The sequence below is a fragment of the Doryrhamphus excisus genome, linkage group LG14, assembly GCF_037039965.1.
Source record: "Doryrhamphus excisus strain RoL-2023G ecotype Guam linkage group LG14, RoL_Dexc_Guam_v1.1, whole genome shotgun sequence".
Classification (NCBI taxonomy): Eukaryota; Metazoa; Chordata; class Actinopteri; order Syngnathiformes; family Syngnathidae; genus Doryrhamphus; species Doryrhamphus excisus.
The window spans coordinates 11,184,397-11,204,855 of record NC_136370.1 but is presented as its reverse complement, the minus strand read 5'-3'; the positions used below and the strand labels follow the sequence as shown (position 1 = coordinate 11,204,855).

The window sequence follows — 20,459 nt, the reverse complement described above, 5'->3', positions numbered from 1 at the left end:
AGGCCAGCGGGACTGGTGTTGAGTGAAGACTGACGACACGTGGGGCTCTGTGGGCGAGTGTGCACCCATAAACGCACACAAGTTTGTTGCAGACTGACTTTAATCCATCATAAAGATGTGGCGTCAACTTGTACAAGAATGTACAGAGCATGTACTTACTATGTTCTGCAGTGTCAGAAAAAAGTTTAAGTTAAAGTAGTATGAGGTTATTTGTTGCCATTAAAGCAGCCCTCTTCTTTAATATGTAATTGGTAGGGATGAGCGAGTACACCACTATCTGGATCTGTTAACCCACCCATCTAAAATATCTGCATCCATATCTGTACTTGGAGTGGGTGGGGGCATAAGCCTGACGTGGGTATTGTTTAGTCACTGTGGGTGACTGGCCAATCACAGTGTGAAGAATAAATATATAAGTAGTTACCCAATGATGATTTTCCTTCAGCACGAGTACAGATAATGATGAGCTGTACTTGTTACATACTCCTACTCGGCAAAAATGCATTACCGTAACGAATACTTGTCTAAAATGAGTGTCCGGCTCAGCCCTAGTAATTAGCTTCGAAAAAATAGAAAACCTTTCTAAAGAAGAGCATTTCATAATGTATAATTCATTAATTGTACTAAATAATGTATCTAATCTGTAACTTAATCGACATAAGGCATTGTTGTATTGATTTCAGTCCATCATGACTTGGATGTACATTCCGGAGAGAGTCACCAATTAACACAGTTGCTTGATAAACAACATTAGGGGTCGGCGGAATGTTTGTTGGCCTCTTAATGTTTACATAATATCCAGCCATTTTTACTGCATGACAACAAACTCATAAAACCGTGTGTCAATTAGTGTCTGAATTTCTCGACTGTTTGTTTTGGCTTTGGTCCAGTGTGAAGCTGGGCCAGACCCTCGAGTACCCAAACATCACTATTAGATTCATGGTAATTAGATGTATTTTAATTAAACTCCATTAACTTCAATCTGCGGGTGGAAATTGAAAATTGTACCCCTCCGTAAGAATTCGAATAATAAGGAACTAAACTCAGATGGGGTTTTTTTCCGTTTGCTTGTTATTCTTTGGTGATGGAGAATGACGGTATCAAATTGAGCATTTGCATGTTGTACAGTACAAATGAAGGGGGAAAACAGTTTACTTAGTAGTGCACATCTCTTCTCTGTGGCAGAAAAATGAGCAGTGTCAAAAGGCCACATTTGAAGTATGCCCCTCCTACCACCCCCCTCCGCCCCCGCCACCGCCCCCAATCTCATGTTGAGTGTTGAGGGCCTGGTGACACATTCATAAATAATTGACTATTCTCCTATTTTTAGACAACGAAATGCAAACGCCTCTGCTGAGTGAATGTGAGAGAGAGTGATGGCTGTAGGAATTGTGCTCAGTCAACTTGAAGTATATTGTGGATTTTTGTGGAAATGAAAGTTCCTAATCACATTAAACAGATGTGAAACAATTGCTGAATTGCATTAACACTGCATCAATGTGGGATAAATTTGTTTGTGTTTTGATTTTTTAATTGGTTCATAATTTGCATTAATGGTTCTTTTAACATTTGTGCTGTATTGACTTTTTCTTGCTTGTTATACACGTTTGTATGTTTATGATTTTTGAGTGTAAACTGCTTTAGTCATACAGTTGGCCACCCATATCCTCTTTGCAGCATTGAGGAAATCCTCCGGGGTTAGTGTGTCCTTTTTATTTTTTTCCACCTACAGTGTAGCATTGTCATTCGCTACTGTACACACACAATGTTTCTGTGCTATTGAAAAGTGAAAGGGTACTGCTGGGGGCAGCTCAATGTCTGAACAACGACTTACAGACACACTGCACAGGCGTGATTGTACCACACAGTCAAGAGGTCTCTTTGTTGAGTTGAAAGTGTAACCGATGTCAAGACGGGCGTCTTTGTGTTCTATTGTTGCAGAGTTCTTTGCTCGAGCTCTAATATAAACTGAAAGGACTAAAAAGTAAATATTTTGTAGGCTTGTGGTTAAAGGCTGTTGCTAAGGTCTTCTAGACTTTATCAATTTTCTTCTAGCATCGCTTTTTTTCCTCAAACCTATTCCAGTGTACGTTATGCTATTGTAAAGATAATCTCTTAGAGAAGACTAGGTATAAACCATCTTTAATTGTCTCTCTTCTTCTCTTCCAGATCATGCCACCTAGATAGCAACCTCGTCCTCTCCACTCCCCTCCCCCCCGCCCCCTTGATCCCTTCCTAAATAATCTGGGTCCGAGTCCACCACTGCCACGCCTGTCAACGCAGCCACCATGCCCCCAAGGAAGAGGACAAGGGCGGGTCTGGGGTTCTTGTGTTGCTTCGGCAGCAGTGAGCCCCCCGAAATCAACCTAAAGGACAGCGTGCCCTTGCAGCTGCTGGAGTTCAGCGCCCCCATGCCTCCTGCCGAGGAACTGCATGCTCGCTTCTCAGAGCTGGTGGTAGGTGTCACCGATCCTCATGTGTTTAGTGCTTGTTGACATCACGGCAGACCACTCAATTGTTTTTATTAGACTGGCTGTCCAAGTCCCTTGGAGGAGATATACCTTCTAAATTACAAAATATGTATTAGAGGTTTCCTAGAGGTGATTCTTTCCTATGGTGATTCTATATAGAACATTCTGTATTCCTTATTCATTCATTCATTCATTCATTCATTTTCTACTCACGAGGGTCGCGGGGGATGCTGGAGCCTATCCCAGTTGTCTATGGGCGAGAGGCGGGGTACACCCTGGACTGGTCGCCAGCCAATCACAGGGCACATACAGACAAACAACCATTCACACTCACATTCATACCCTATGGACAATTTGGAGTCGCCAATTAAGGAGGAAACCGGAGTACCCGGAGAAGAACCCACGCATGCACGGGGAGAACATGCAAATTCCACACAGAGCATGTTTTTGGAATGTGGGAGGAAACCGGAGTACCCGGAGAAAACCCATGCATGCACAGGGAGAACATGCAAACTCCACACAGAGATGATTCCTTATTTATACTCCCACTTTTTGATTTTTGTGAAAGTCTTGCAAGTTATTATTTGTTAAAGTATGGGAACATTTCCCTAGACCACAAAGACTGGAGGACCCGATGCTTATTTTGGAGTCAATTGTGTATCTTCAGCTTCTGTTGATGAGCCTGACACAGATGCTTGGGATGAACAAAAACATTGAGATCCCATCCCTGATTTCAAAACCTTTTGCAACTTTTCTGACCCCTGAGAAAAATGATTTGGCATCATCTCATCTCATTGGATTCAGTCCCTTCCACATGTTGTGAATAGATTATTTTTGAGATGGTTGGATGGGTACTTTGTTTTTCACAAGCTCAAATGTTCAGTTTTTGGGGTCATGCCTCGAGTTTGCTTTTAAGAAGCATCAGAGCATTTCATGAAGCAGTTAGGATGTTCCAGTTGCCTGATCACTCTCACTGTGACTGTTTGATTCATGTTTGCCTGGACTGGATGACCAATCCACAAACATCCACTACATGAGAATGGAAATCTGCCAATCCCCATACAGTATGTTTTACTCATTCAGCTCCCTCCAACATGCTGACATATTGTATTTGACCACTTGTCCGCCAATCTGTACAACCAGAATATATTGACTCGTCTCACAGTTTTGACAATGTTGATAGCACAAGAAGCATGATTTGTAACATGGGGAGAAATAAAGACATATAGCGAATAGCAGAGGGTTTCCTTGGCAACGGCAGAAGGGGATTATTGCTATGAAAAGCCCCTCTTGAGGAGGTGAATTATACTGAATGGAGTCTCTGGAGTGGGAGCGACAGATCTGGGCCAACTGTAGGAGTAAACTACATCTACAAGTCCTCGCATCCATAATGGGATTCTCCACTGGGCCTCGACTGCACAGTGCATCATACTCATTCTGCTAGAGTAAGAACAAGGCTAGAACTTTCCTGTCAAAATAATATAAGGCACAGCAACGTGTTTTTGTGTCAAAGAATGGCACTTTTTTTTTTTTTTTACCTTTTGCCTTCTCACAAAAATAACGGGTAGTAACTCTATACTCTTTATTATGTTCTTGGGGAAGTTACTAGGGGAAATGTTTTCCTCTAGTAACATGCGCTGAACCTGATATTGGAAATTATGCTTCACAAAACCTAACAAACCTTTGGGGGTTTGTCATAAATGATTAAGACAGACTTGATGCCAGAGTGTATTTGAATGCTCAGGTCAGAAGTTTGGTTAAATAAATAGACTTGGTAAAACTCATCATTATCCTACATGCATGAGCTTCTTGTCTTAAGTTCAGTCCATTTCAACTGTGGTTATTTTTTAAATGTTGAGCAACATGGAAGAATGTTAGAAATTGAGATCATCTGGATCGTTTGTCAAGTACGTTATTACCTTATTACAAGGGGGGGAAGAGGTCTGGGGCCTGACCTCCTTTGACCTTCTTGCAATTAAACATTGTCATTTAAGATAAGAACATATAAAAACAGTGCAACAAATGAGGAATCAGATCTGCTCACAAGATTGAGTGCTCTCAGTCATTGCTCCTTAATCTTTCCCTAAGCGAGCGCCTCAGTCTTTGCTTCTCTATCCTGTACTTTTGGAGTGCTTTAAAGCCAAACACTCTGGGCATTAGTCCAGCTCTCTATTGTCAGGCAATGTGCCTGTCTGAGCAATGGTGGCCACTGTATTTGGCTCCCAGTCAGTGATTTTCTTTTTTCTATATTTAGCCTAAACTTGAAAGTGGCATAGAAAATGGATAGATATAGCCTAAACTTGGATTTTATGATTTGATTTGATTTTTTACATACAGCATGAATGTTCCTCGCAGTATGACTTTTGAGTGGAGAGGAAATAAAAAAAGGTGTTGCATAACAACTGAAAATGGAAATGTTCCCCACCCGCTGACCCACAGGGATGCACCCTCTTTCCTTTCGCCTTTCCTCTTGTCATGCCTTTACAGTTGTCTGTCTGGCTTTTCAACTCTAAAGCTCTAACTTGTAATTTTAAGTCAGTATGAGTGAAACCATATTATGGAAGTGGCTGAGCCCTGTTTGGACTTTTTGGCAGAGGCAGTCGGCGAGTAATAGCTTGCTGAGAGACAAGACATTCTTAACTGAGCAACGGCGTTAAACTTGCACCTTGTCGCGCATGTGGAAGGAAATAGAACTGCTAAATCCATTTAGACCAAAAGTAAGACGTTGATCTTGTAATATTTCATAAGTTGTTCAGTCTTACCCTTAAGTCAACACATTTTCACAATTATTTATTAAGTACCTTGTACATGCAGACTGATTTGTCTTTGGGGTAATTAAGAGCATCTACAGCTTCCTGTGAGTCCCATTGAGACCTTGTATAACCTCTTGAAATATTAACAATTCTTTGGAGCTTTTCATCTGGCTTCCCGTCTTACTTAGGATGGCTGCAGGACATACAGTATAACATTATAGCCCACTCAATAGTAAAGCAATACTGTAAAAACTTTATTCACCAGCCAGACCACACCCACCCCCCTTGTAATAGCACTTAATAAACAGACTCACTCGATTCAGAGTGGCCCATTGAGGAAGAGCTGACACAGAGACACCCCCACCCGTTTCATTCACACCTACTCATTTCAAACACACATCCCAGTTTCCTCACTTCTGCCTTAGTGCAGCTCACACTTCCTCTCTACACCATCCGTCATCCTCTATTTGGTCCATCTGTCCATCCTCTTGATGTGGATAAACAATATCAGTTCATATTTTTTTTTACTTTTTTTAAACCAGGTTTCTTTGGGATCCGTGCTCAGCCCTTCTTCAATATAGTGTGAATGCCATCAACATACCATATGTCTTATATTTTGTCATTTGTGGGACCATATGAAATAATGAGCCTAGACACCTTTATTGTGATAATAGTTTTTAAATGATCACAACCTTGCGATATTTATGAGTTTGTTTTTAGATGATTCTTTTAAAGACAGCATATCATGCACAGTCCTTACTATTGTATGAACATCAAATAACTCCTATTCCAAAAGCGAATGACATGAAAGTACGTTTATCTGCGACAATAACACGTATTTTGCTCTCTGTATTCGCCTCACTTTTTGCTACAGTGTTCATTCTCATTTCAGCACATTTGAGAAGCCCGCAGGCCTCAAGAAACAGGAAATTGAATGATAAGGCCTGTCCGTCATTCTGTAGACCACTGTGAAAACCTTTATAAAATTTGTAACATTTCTACACTGTTCTGTGAAAAATATGAAAGAGATCTCACCCTATGGTTTGTATTTTTCCCCTTTTGAGCAGCAGGTGTAACAATATTAGCTTTGGTTTACATGAATTCCCAACTGGAATCTGTTGGCGGAGGTGGGCCGAGGCACATTTACAGAAGGTTCTGCACAGCCAAAGTGGAAAGTAACATATTATTTTTTTTTGGGGGGGGCTTTTGAGTGCGTTTTTTGGGGTGTTGCTACGGGTCATGAAGGAGGGCCATGTGAAGCAGATTTGCTATTGGAACACATTTTGAACCTGAGGGGAGTGTGAGGTAGGAGAAAATGATGGACTCTTGCATAATGAGGAAAAAGTCTTCTGGCCGGTATGGCACAAAAATTTCCACATTAACTTTGGCATGTCTTCTCTGGTTCAGAAGCAGACCAACTTGTGTGTGTGTGTGTGTGTGTGTGTTCATTGGTGGTGGTATTCCGTAATGGTAGCATGTCAACAAAGATGGTATTATGTGTTAAATTACAGCATTCCCTATAAATGTAACATTCCATATCACCCTTCACTCTGTCTTTTTCATTCATTCATTCATTTTCTACCGCTTTTTCCTCACGAGGGTCGCTGGGGTGCTGAAGCCTATCTTCGGGCAAGAGTAGGTACACCCTGGACTGGTCGCCAGCCAATCCCAGGGCACATATAGACAAACAACCATTCACACTCACATTCATACCTATGGACAATTTGGAGTCACCAATTAACCTAGCATGTTTTTGGAATGTGGGAGGAAACCGGAGTACCCGGAGAAAACCCACGCATGCACGGGGAGAACATGCAGACTCCACACAGAGATGGCCGAGGGTGGAATTGAACCCTAGTCTCCTAGCTGTGAGGTCTGCGCACTAACCACTAGACCGCCGTGCCGCCCGCTCTTTTTAACACAGATAAATATCCACAAAAACTTAATAGTTTCCCACTAATATTTACAGATTTTAATTTAGACCACAATCTACTCCCCACATCCTCCGGATTCTCAAATAGTCTGAGAAGTCAGCTTGTCTCAGGCTTGTTGTCTCTTCACCGGGTCAAAGCCCTGCTGTCCAAGCTGTTGCTATTTAGAAGACCTGATAGTTGGAGCTTCTGGGGAAATTAGTGAGAATGAGACCCTTGGATTTGAACCAGATGGGAGCAGTGCCCAACAGTTGATCTCTCGGCTACTTCTCTCTGCCCGACACTATGCCTCAGGCATCTCAATTTCATGCATGATGTAGAGGGGAGATATGTGAGAGCCGGGTGTACGTCAGCAATGAAAAACAAGATTTAGGTATCTGTGGAATTCTTATCCAGTTTAGGAGATGTTTATGTTTACATAAGAGTTTAATTAAACACTTATATCATATCACTGGTTTAAATTGCAGGGTAGCAAGAAGAGGAAAACAAGAGGGGGGGCAGAAGGGCAGTTGCAAGGACAAACTCAAAGTTAGAATCCCATTTAGTCAATGATGCTAATGAAAAGAAAACGTGCTGAGACTGGTTATTATAAAGGTCTATTCTGGTTTCTATTTGTATTACATGTACTTCAAGTTGACACCATTCCGCCGTTTTTCTTTTACAAACTGACTGTAATGAGTTATTTTATTGAAATCCTTGGCTGAGATGATGTCACCCTTTTAATTTGCCGGGCTCACACTGTGCACTTCAGGCCAACCCTGTCCAGCTGAATGGATTGAAAAAAAAAAAACCTTGTGAAACTACTGGGCTGGCTTTAAGGGGCCCACCACCCCTGGCACTGTTAGCCATCTTCACTCTGGGGGTGTCTTAGGGGTTGCGGTACTTCTGGCTGACGTCATGGTACTGAAACCCATTAAGAGAAGATTAGTTTTGATCTTGGGCACAAAGCCCTAACTCTAAAGCATCGCATCATAATCTCAGTTTTTGTAGTCCACCAGTTTAGTTTCATTCATCATGTTCTTCTTTGTCCATCAAGGCATTTCTTCTTCTGTGTCCTGTTCCAGATTTAGTCATCTATCCGCTCCCAAAACTTTGCTTTTCCTCTCTGGCAAACACAGACTCATTTCCTGGGCTCATATGCATTTCAAAAGGGGCAGGAGGCACCGTGTACCCAACTGAAGAATTGAGCAGATTTGCAGGGTGAATATAAAATACTTAGCCACGCTGAAAGTGGGAGGGCTGGAGAATCAGATGTCACCATGCAAACCTGATGCATCCAATGACCCATAGCAATTACTAAAATAAACTTTCCTACTTGATTTGCATGATTATTTGTCATGAATGCCCTTACAAGTCATTCTATAGGTCCTATAATTTCATGCAAGTCAATATCTGCAGTATATGGCGTGTGCAATGGTTTAACATTAATACCTCTCCTGTTTTTGCAGGACGAACTGGATCTGACTGATAAGAACAGGGAGGCCATGTTCGCTTTGCCCGATGAGAAGAAATGGCAGATTTATTGCAGTAAAAAGAAGGTGAGTTCTAAGATTTTTATTTTTTGCTGGAATTTGCTGTCCCTCTGTTGACCGTCTGCCTTCACCCACAATGCCTCCCTGTCAGTGATGAATGTTATTGAAGGGCAGCTTTCACCAGAGCCAATTTTAAATCGGCTTAGCCACATAGTCGGGCCCAAACCCAACTTCTGATTTTGGCATAAATATTGCCTGCTATGAACAACATCCACATGCTGCATACTTAGTACAGTTTTTTTTTCTTGCTATAGAAGTACAAGACAAAACATTTTGTACACATGCATAATGTCCACATCTATATGTTGTTATTGTAAAATTGTCAACATACTATGAGAGACAACAGAATATACTCCTGTAGCGCTTGCTTTTCTTTTGCCAAATCTTGTTTTACTTGCTTAATAACCCTTCACAAAACTTTTGCCTCATTTTGTGGCCAAATAGTCAGCAGGAAATGACATTGTGCTGGGAGAAAAAGGGTAATTCATCGCCACGATTTTGGTCAATGACAAATTAAATAAATGGCCATAAATCCTTCCTTGTGCCTCGTGCTAATTTGGCTGTGGGTTTTGTGCCTGAAGCAGATTGAGGATTGAACCGCTGCTTTGCCCATCTAAAGCAGTTTGGTTGAGCTGATCCGATGGGCTCTGACATCCTCTATGAAAAGGAGTAAACATGTGTTGCTTTCTGTTTGTGGATGAGGGATGATGGACTCAAAAGTGTTAAATAAAGGTGCTTTTTGTTGAGGGAGGAACAACATTTTTAATTCGGACCTTGTGCTGAAAAAGTTTATGACAGCCTGTTTTTGAGACTAGTCAAGACAAGGGTGAAACTTTATGGTGAAAATAAGGTAATCAGGGGCTTACAAAGTGCTTGTCAGTCGGCGACTCCATGTAGTTCATGTGATGCATGGATGCATTTGATTGGTTGGACAATTGCCGTACATATTTGAGTGCTTATCCTGGACAAATTTGATTGACTGAATTGCTTGGGTTGCTATACTGTAGTCATCTAAGCCGGGGTAAATATCAGTGAAGACAGATACGAACATACGTGCTGCCGCGCAGATTAACAAAAGTAGATGTCACTGTGTATATCAAGAGAATTCAGGTGGATACAGGATGCAGCTTTTTCCAGTCTGCACTATTGATGGAAAAGGCGAGAGTGTCAGGGAAAAGGTTCCCCACCCCAGGACTAGAGCACGTCATGTATTAAATCAAGGAATCAGTTAATAGCACTCTGTTTATTCTGACATCCACATTAAAAGTCAACAATTCAGTCATCAGTAATTCAATGTCAAAAATAATTGTATTGAACTGTATTAAAGTCATTGCCAAACACTGGCTCATGCTTACCATAAATCATTTTGACGTTCTTTCCTCATCTTACAGAGTTAGAAATAGCTTATTGGAGCTAAAGGTGAAACAAAACAACAGCTGTGTGTCCTGTTCAGGAAAACAGAGAGCCAAACATGGGTAGCCCACGTAGGGAAGCTGGAGGAAGTACTAAACAAATACTTCTTTCATGGACGATGTCATGGAGAATGAGACAGGGGGAAAAACTATATTGGATAATACCCTGCTTGTTCGTGTGTGACTTTGCAGCCATGAGGCCATGTACACTGTCTGCAAAGTCTCACAAATTTGGTAAAGTGCTATACTGCACAATTTCGGCATGCACACACCACAGTATTACGCTCTGTAGAATTTCAGAGACAAAGCAAATTGTTGCTAGGTTTTCTGTCTGTGAACAACACTAGTTCCCTTGTATTCCTCTGTCTGGCGACATCGTCGGTTGTTGTGGTTGGGACACTTGGGACAGCAACAGTGACAAGCTAACTTTATTCACCTGCGAAACAAACTGCCGAATGTGGTTAGCTGTGAAGGAATGCCACTTCCATTTTGTTGCTGTCAAGTGAAACAATATGCTCCAAATCCGGTGGAACAAATAAATGCTTCTTTATGGCGAGAACTGGCCTTATAAAACAGTTTAGACCCCTAGAGTATACGTTCTTGCTCAAGGGTAACAGGAAGTTGGTTTTTCACATCGTTTCGAGAAGTGATGTGCCTAGATGAGGATTTGCCAAACTCAAGACCCAAATTATAAATGGGTGTTTTAGAATAGTCACTTAGATTCGGAGGAGTGTGATTCAACTATCAAGCTCGTCGACTCATTTGACCGAGATTGTACCATTCTAACTATACAGGGATGCCCACAGCTGTGGCTGAGCATACATTTTTACAATAGAATATCAATTGCCATTGCCATTGCCATAGCCTTTGACTATGACATAACAATTATAATAATTTTGTCTCCTCTACTTGTCTTTGTGTAAAGTGTTCAGACTTCAAACAGCAGACAGAAGAGGGTTTTCACGTTATGGTTTCTCCATGGCACGATCGTAAACCATGACTGTGGCTAGCCAAAAGCTTGGCTGCACGAATATATTCATGGAGTAGACTCGTGAATATATCACGAAGCGGTTACTCTTACTTTTCCTCACTCAATGTGTTCCATGTGGGAACTCTGAACGCCTCTCAACCGTACTGAATGTTCTGTTCTGAAAAATCTGATTATAAATACGTGTGCTGTTACACCCCTTCTGTCCTAATGTTGAAACTATTCACTTTCAATTTGCTAAACTAAAATTGTTTTTTGTATCCGCTACTTTGTACACAGTTTTTTCCTAATTCTATTAAGCAGGGATTTAATGAAATTGGTGGAAATGCGGACTCTTTGTACCATGTCTAACTAGAACATCTTGTCAAGGCCTTCAAGCTTTACATAAGCCAGTCATAAGTCACCTCTTATCTCCGCTACAGCCAGCGGTGTTGATCTCTTATCAGAATGAATGTGTTTTTGTGTGTGTGTAAGATTACACTGATGGTTATGCCTGTGTGCCTGGAAACAGGGTTGGCATGTCGGTGTCTCATTCCTGCCAGTAGCTGGGGATTTGTTGGGAATGCTGTTGTGTTCATGGAACAGGATGTTAATACCATAGATTTAATAGCACTTGATAATGTGCAGCATCCCCAGACACTCATTAGTAGTGCTGCTCTGACACACATTGTTATAAGGCCATGACCTCACTTGCATCCTTGCCGAGTGTCACATTATTTACAGAAAATGATCATTTCCTTGTCAAACAATGACTTCCTTTTGAATAATGCAAAAACTATAAAAACTGATTTATCACTTATATACAGTATATATACACTGTATATTCGATGATGAGATCTCACTGAATTACAATGTGATGATATTGTTTTTAGAAAACATGTCTCGCAAGAATGGGGCAGCCAGAAGCCAATTAGACTATAAACTATGGTATTGCCACTGGGAATGATAATACACAAAATATCAGAATCAGATCAGAAACGGGTTTATTGCCAGGTATGATCAAACACATACTAGGAATTTGTTTTGGTGAAGTAGGTGCAGACACATCTATTAAAAAAGAATGAAAAATACAAAATATACAGAATAAACAGTATAAATATATGTACACAGTCTGTTTTTTGTTTGTTCTTCCGGAAGTGCAGTCTGATTGTTTTTCCTGAGAGTCCAAACTGGGCGTTAATGTAACTCATGTAGTGCAGGCCGGATTGGAACTGGACATTAAGTGCTCTACACACATGTGTAGGTACCTCGGTGTTCCCAGTGTCACTTGTTACTCAGCGGACTTCATCAGATTTCAACAGCTGTGGCGAGTGTTCAAGCAGAAGCTGTAGTAATCATACACTTGATCAAACTTACTTAATCTTAACCAAATGTTAAGTCATATCTAGCTCAAAAAACATGGTCTCTTTATATGACTTCTATAGGAACATGTGATACTCGTGTTTATTTTGGGCTACTGTATCTAGGGATGTCCAATAATTATTGGTACATATCGCTAGGAGCCACAGTGTGTCATGTTACATATATCTGTATCGGTATCGTCTGATATCATTATCCGAAATTGAGAGTTGGACAATATCAGACATCCCTAACTGTATCTAGATATAGACATAGACTTTCTTTATTGTCATTGCACAATAACACAGCAGTGAAATTGCCAACGAAATGTCGTTGACTGTAATAATAAATAATAATGTGGAGAATAAATAGATTACATCAAATATGAACAATGTAAAGCGTAAACAGTAATTTGTACAAATAATTTGGAATAAATAACAATAATTTAAATAATGTGTGGGGTCATACTAGTGGTAATACCTATTCTTTACCTAACATCAACATACAGTAAATGATAAGTAGAAGTAGCTACAACTTCCATTGTTATTTTAACTTGGAATTTTTACTTTGTGTTTCAATTTGAGCATCAAAATCATCATGCTTAGGTCAAATATGCCTCCATAGTTTTGTGATAAAATTCTGTCCATTCCTAAATTTTGTCATTGTAGTTATCTTAAAAGTAATGTTTTTAAATATTGTCTCATCTCATTCCCATGAACCCAATATTTTGTATGGTGACATCCTTACTGTATATGCATTTAAGTGTCTATATCAGGGGTGGGGAAACTTTTTGACTCACGGGCCGCATTGATATGACAAAATTTACGGGGGGGGGGGCAGACTATATATTTCACACGTAACAGTCCACCTGGTATTATTGTATCTGTAAAATTGTCATGCAATCTGCTATTATTATTTATTATTTTATATTTATATTTAAATATTTTAAAAATAATAAAATATTATAATAATTACAATAAAATTAAAATAATGAGTATTATATTATTATGTAAAATATGCAAATATAACAATAATATTATATATAATCAATATAATAATTAGAATTAATATAATAATTATAATAATCATAGTTCTAATAATAATTATAATAATCTAATAATAATAATAATTATTATTATTATTATGTGCTTGTGTCCCTTTTTTCAGGAGCACTTTGTAAACAACAGACCATGTCAAAAAACGAAATTGATAAAACCATCAAAAGGTTGGCTCAGGCCATGATGGCAGGTTGTATGTTGAGTTTAAATGAAATACTTTGGAAAGATTGGGCGGGCCGTATTCAAACACTTGGCGGGCCGGATGTGGCCCCCGGGCCGTAGTTTGCCCACCCCTGGTCTATATAGTATATATACAGTACATCTCCTAGTGTGCCGCCAGGCAAAGATATGTGCTTGTGGCTTACATTATTGTACATTTCTGTGATGCTGGTAACTTGCAAGAAATACCAAGTGTTACATAATGTCCCAGAATTCAATATCCTGTCCATTTCCTGCCTGTTAGGTGAGATTTTATATCCCAGCTTCAATAGATAAATATTCCCTTTGGAGATATTGACCCTTTGGAATGTTTTAACAATCCCTGTCATTGCCTTGACAGGAACGTGTTTTGTAGTCACAGCTGGAGAAGAAGGTTTGCAGAAAATTTGGGCTTATACTGAATATACTTTGTTTCGATATTTTGCGTTTATGTAACTGTGCTGCTCGAGTTGCCTGCTCATGACTGACATGCAATATCTTTTTTGTTATATCATGAGAAAACTTGAGTTCTGCCAATTGGACCATGCAACCATCTGCTAGGGCCTATTTTCCTAGCATATTTTGAGATGTGCCAAAGGGAGGGTCACCATACACAATAAGGAAAACCACATAAAGACCTCTTAATCAGTCAGGGTTTCCGGCTGGGCCTCAGGTGTGCATTGATGAGTTTCTCTCTTTCGCATTCTCTCGATAATGAAATAATAATATATATTATTATTATTATTATATATTAATTTTAATGAAAATAATGAAATACTAGTTCCAGTACTAAGCTGTTTCTAGTGTCCCATTAGCATTAGTGCAGAATACATCAAATACTGCATTGATCTGGTCAGTGGAGTCAGTGGCCCAGAAAAATCCAAAACATTAATGTTGGTAATGTGCACACACAACACGTGTAACGTGGACGTCCATGTGTGTTCTCTACCTCCTCCCAACGCTCTTTGTCAGCATTCCAAGTCTACAGTAAGTTGAAGTACATTTTGGAGCCAAATAAACAGTTGAGAGCTCAAATGGCACTTCAAAGCTCTTTTGGTCTTAACTGTGGCTGAGGGAGTATTTGGGATTTCTACCCCCTACTGCTCCTCAAACATTTACTTGAAAGGTACATTATGTGTATGTAGGACTTTTACAATCTGTGAATATTATTATTGCCAGAGATGTGCTTCAGGAGTTTGGAAACCCTTTCGAATGGCTTTTTATGTAACCAAAACGGCCCTGAAATACAGTGAAGAAAATAAGTATTTGAACACCCTGCTATTTTGCTATTTCTCCCACTTAGAAATCATGGAGGGGTCTGAAATTTTCATCGTAGGTGCATGTCCACTGTGAGAGAGATAAACTAAAAAGAAAAATCCAGAAATCACAATGCATGATTTTTTAACAATTTATTTGTGTGATACAGCTGCAAATAAGTATTTGAACACCTGAGAAAATGAATGTTAATATTTGGTACAGTAGCCTTTGTTTGCTATTACAGAGGTCAAACGTTTCCTGTAGTTTTTCACCAGGTTTGCACACACTGCAGGAGGGATCTTGGCCCACTCCTCCACACAGATCTTCTCTAGATCAGTCAGGTTTCTGGGCTGTCGCTGAGAAACACGGAGTTTGAGCTCCCTCCAAAGATTTTCGATTGGGTTCAGGTCTGGAGACTGGCTGGGCCATGCTAGAACCTTGATATGCTTCTTACGGAGCCACTCCTTGGTTTTCCTGGCTGTGTGCTTCGGGTCGTTGTCGTGTTGGAAGACCCAGCCACGACCCATCTTCAATGCTCTGACAGAGGGAAGGAGGTTGTTCCCCAAAATCTCACAATACACGGCCCCAGTCATCCTCTCTTTAATGCAGTGCACTCGTCCTGTCCCATGTGCAGAAAAACACCCCCAAAGCATGATGCTACCACCCCCATGCTTCACAGTAGGGATGGTGTTCTTCGGATTGTACTCTTCATTCTTCTTCCTCCAAACACGCTTATTGGAATTATGACCAAAAAGTTCTATTTTGGTCTCATCTGACCATAAAACTTTCTCCCATGACTCCTCTGTATCATCCAAATGGTCATATGCAAACTTAAGACGGGCCTTGACATGTGCTGGTTTAAGCAGGGGAACCTTTCGTGCCATGCATGATTTCACATCATGACGTCTTAGTGTATTACCTACAGTAACCTTGGAAACGGTGGTCCCAGCTCTTTTCAGGTCATTGACCAAGTCCTGTCGTGTAGTTCTGGGCTGATTCCTCACCTTTCTTAGAATCATTGAGACCCCACGAGGTGATATCTTGCATGGGGCTCCACTCCGATTGAGATTGACCGTCATGTTTAGCTTCTTCCATTTTCTAATGATAGCTCCAACAGTGGACCTTTTTTCACCAAGCTGCTTGGTAATTGCTCCGTAGCCCTTTCCAGCCTTGTGGAGGTGTACAATTTTGTCTCTGGTGTCTTTGGACAGCTCTTTGGTCTTCGCCATGTTACAAGTTAAAGTCTTACTGATTGTATGGGGTGGACAGGTGTCTTTATGCAGCTAACGACCTCAAACAGGTGCATCTGATTCAGGATGATACATGGAGTGCAGGTGGACTTCTAATGGGCAGACTAACAGGTCTTTCAGGGTCAGAATTCTAGATGATACACAGGTGTTCAAATACTTATTTGCAGCTGTATCACACAAATAAATTGTTAAAAAATCATGCATTGTGATTTCTGGATTTTTCTTTTTAGTTTATCTCTCTCACAGTGGACATGCACCTACGATGAAAATTTCAGACCCCTCCATGATTTCTAAGTGGGAGAAATAGCAAAATAGCAGGGTGTTCAAATACTTATTTTCTTCACTGTATGTAATTCCATCTAATCTTGCAACTGGCCTCCCTTGCAAATGAAATAAGATGGCACTCGTGCAGTCAAATATTTGTGGATTCTGGCATCAGTCAAGTATTTTGATCTTCCCAGTTGCAATATCCCCCTCAATAGGGGATATTAATATGATGGGGAATAGTTTATATGAGGAATACCGGACAGACTGCTGTTGTCCACATTTGCCCCAATTTGTATATACAGTATATCGTATTTAACGTCACTGGACAGATGGAATGTTTTGTGTTTTGCGAATGTGCATAATTGCAGCTATAGAAGGATGGCCTTGACACTAGCGTGGCTCAGCTGAGCATGCAACTGGAAATAAGGGTGTCCCGGTCCAATATGGATATCAGATATTAGGCTAATATCAGCACAAAAAAAAGAGATTATATTGCCCTGCATCAAAAATCTGACATTGGCATATATGTCAGTTGATGCCAGACTCCGAGCACCGTGATCACAATAACAGCATGTAGTAATAACATAACATATATATATATATGTATGTATGTGTGTGTCTTCTACTCTGTTTACTTGCTTTTATTCAACTCCATTCTTCTGTAAAGTGTCTTTGAGTATTTTGAAAAGCGCTATACAAATAAAATGTATTATTATATATATATAACAATAACATAACAGTAGCAAAGAGTAACTGTGATGTCGGCCGTTCAATCTCAAAATTGCTGCCAATATTGGTTGGTGTCCCTCCTCTCTTTGAGCTATGATGTTCATTTGGTGGTGTTTTTTTTTATCTTTTTGTTGCCGTATTTCCACCATAAGAGACTGCTTTGCCCTTGGGAGACATAATGAAGATCAAAAAGTTAATTAATAAGCCATATTATTTACTAACTGAACTGTATAGCTCAATGGAAACACTGCTTTAGGGTGTGCACGGAGGACAATCTGCATAAATGTCTCCCAAAAAAATAATACAATATATCTTGAAATGTTGTGCTGCCTCATTACAGTACAATAAATTTACACAATCCCTGCACGTATCAGTGCTAAGCCATGTTTGTGTTTAATACAATTCTCAACTAGATTTTCGTAATTACCAGGAAAGTGTACATTGTACATTTTGTTTTGTGTCCCTGTACAGGAACAAGAGGATCCCAACAAGCTGGCGACAAGCTGGCCTGACTACTACATTGACCGGATCAACTCCATGGCTGCCGTAAGTTGTTCTTGTTTAATTCCCTTTACAATAATTTTCTTCATTGAATAACTAAAAGACTAAAAGATTACTACTTATTTGTCAAAGTTTTTTTTCATTGTGTCCCTGCTGACTACATGACCAAATTCCATTAGTGCAACCCCAACATTCTCCCACGCAGTGATGACAAACAGGCCAGTTAGACACGCAGCAGTCAAGTCAGTGGGAATAGCTGTCGGAGACATGGATAGATGCCAGGATGGAACTGCTCATTACTTCTAGCTGTGATTTTTAAGCCAATGAAAATAATATCTATAGTCAGACATGCGCTGTGTATTATTTTAAGCAGTTGTGGTATCTCATTGTACCTTACCACTGACCAGTCTGCGCCATTTACCCATCTGCTGGAAACTGCGTGTGGACAAACTGACCCCAGAAATGTTTGGAGATCATAAAACATGACAGTTTTATAAGGTCCTTTTCGAGTTTACATGTCAGCATGACATTTAGAGACTAGCTGAAAGAAGGGGGGCTTTGAAACTGAGTAAGGATATTAGCTGCCGCCACCGTTCTGGCTTATAGCAGACCAACACTCTTTGGTTCTTGTGTGCTTTATATTGAATCAAGTGTTTAGTTTTGTCTATTTAGCTATGTCATTATAAGGATATTTTTCCACTGAAAGTAAAACTCATAAATTACCGAAGCATTATTTTACATTTTATGACTCAATTAAACAGAGTCTTTCAGAGCAATATTTCACTCTCCACCCCGTATATGCACAAGGAGTCTCTTGTTCAAGCTCTATGTCAACTCATCATAGCTCTGCACCATTTCCTCCCCTTCCGGAATATTTTTTTTCACTTCCACTCCCCATAATTCCTCCTCTACTGCACTCTACTACAGCATCTTTACAATACAGAATTAATAATTCAAAGTTGATTTGTTCATCAGTGACTTCGACACTCGTATCAGGGAAATCAAACCTGTTACCGGATGAGCTTAATATTGTTTTGATGCTTGGTGAGATTCGCCTGCCATCCTGATGTTCATTTATAAAACCAACTCACAACCATAAAGTCGTTTTTTGGGCACTTAGTCATATTCCAAATATTCATGTGCCTCGACACACACTTGGACAAATGATCTAGTATATTGAAATATTTGACTTCCAATAAATGTTTTGGTCAATATATACTTCCACTTTAATATAATGGATACTGAAAATTTACAGCACGGCGGTGAAGTGGTTAGCGTGCAGACCTCACAGCTAGGAGACCAGGGTTCAATTCCACCTTCGGCTATCTCTGTGTGGAGTTTGCATGTTCTCCCCGTGCATGCGTGGGTTTTCTCCGGGTACTCCGGTTTCCTCCCACATTGCAAAAACATGCTAGGTTAATTGGCGACTCCAAATTGTCCATAGGTATGAATGTGAGTGTGAATGGTTGTTTGTCTATACTATGTGCCCTGTGATTGGCTGGCGACCAGTCCAGGGTGTACCCCGCCTCTCGCTCGAAGACAGTTGGGATAGGCTCCAGCACCCCCCGCGACCCTCGTGAGGAAAAGCGGTAGAAAATGAATGAATGAATGAAAGTTTACATAAGAATTAGGACACTCCACCAATCACTACTCAAGACTTCAATTTGTTACATCTATGACACACATAGTCTTGCAGAAAGTCAGTGTCTTTACTATTATTAAAAAACAAAATAGTGTGTTTCTTCTGCCTATAAAGAAGTCGTGCGATTGCCTTTGATTCGATACTCTTGTGGATTTTTATGCCCTGGATGACTGAGAATCTACACAGACTTTTATTGCAAACATATTTTATACACTCGTATGGTCTAAATTAAGAATTTGATTAGCTGTGCTCATCGCTCACACAGATAAGCTAGCTTAAGGGCATCATTCTGGCTCATAGGGGGTATTTCTACTAATACATTTCAGGGAATACCCTCTGATAGTGTACCAACCGGCTTTAATAGTATCCCCATGTGCATTTTGGCCCCAAGTTAGAATGGCCTTATAAATAACAGATGTAGAAGGGTTCGTCCAGACGCAGCTCGCCTCCCCAGCATTTGTGTCCAACTTCCCATTGACTCACAACGCATTCATTGCCAGAGCCAAAGTCTTCACTGGCGTAAAGTGTCTCAACCATATGGACGTGAGGTTGAGTTGACACAATGGTTGTTTTGACCGCTAGGTTTCTCGATTAAACATTCACATTGAACAGACGAGAAGGGTTGTAAAGCAGTGAAAACATGTGGAGGTGCCTTTGCTAGACATCTATTGTTAGCTCATCTGTCCCGTCTTGGAATGGAATATTTATACACACCTTACATCTTGACAGCCTTTTAAAGGCTTATGTTTAAGAAAACGGGGGCCCCCTTTTAAATAAATATCTCTTCGGTCAAATTAATAGGCAACCACTGTGACTTGCTTACTGGTAAAACACACTGTTGAACCTTCACACTTGGCTTGCAGCTTCCAGGGAAAATGTCTGGAGATTAAACAGAAGCCCCTGTGGTCCTGACTGAATGGCAGCACAGCAGCAGCTTGATGTCATTGTACAGAGCCTTGATGTTATGTAGAAATATAATAACACTTCCATGTTCGTCTTTTTTTTTAAATAATGAGTTATACTTTTTCCCCTAACCTTGCTCATTGAGCAATTTATTTTGGAATTTTGCATTGCTTCACATTATCTCCCTAATGGAAAATGACATAACATCCAGGGAGACTGGTTTATTTGT

The 20,459-nt window shown here is 40.2% G+C and overlaps 1 protein-coding gene across 2 annotated transcripts in view; it reads left to right on the top strand.

Annotated features, from left to right (window-relative positions):
• The window catches only part of daam2 (dishevelled associated activator of morphogenesis 2), a 74,085-nt gene that overhangs the window by 25,086 nt on the left and 28,540 nt on the right, over positions 1 to 20,459 (top strand). For both annotated transcript variants that reach the window (XM_058091419.2, XM_058091422.2), the window contains 3 exons: positions 2,170 to 2,456; positions 8,604 to 8,693; positions 17,656 to 17,730. In XM_058091419.2, the coding sequence (XP_057947402.2) occupies positions 2,289 to 2,456; positions 8,604 to 8,693; positions 17,656 to 17,730 (333 nt within the window). In that variant the 5' untranslated portion in view covers positions 2,170 to 2,288. The remainder of the gene's footprint in view (positions 1 to 2,169; positions 2,457 to 8,603; positions 8,694 to 17,655; positions 17,731 to 20,459) is intronic.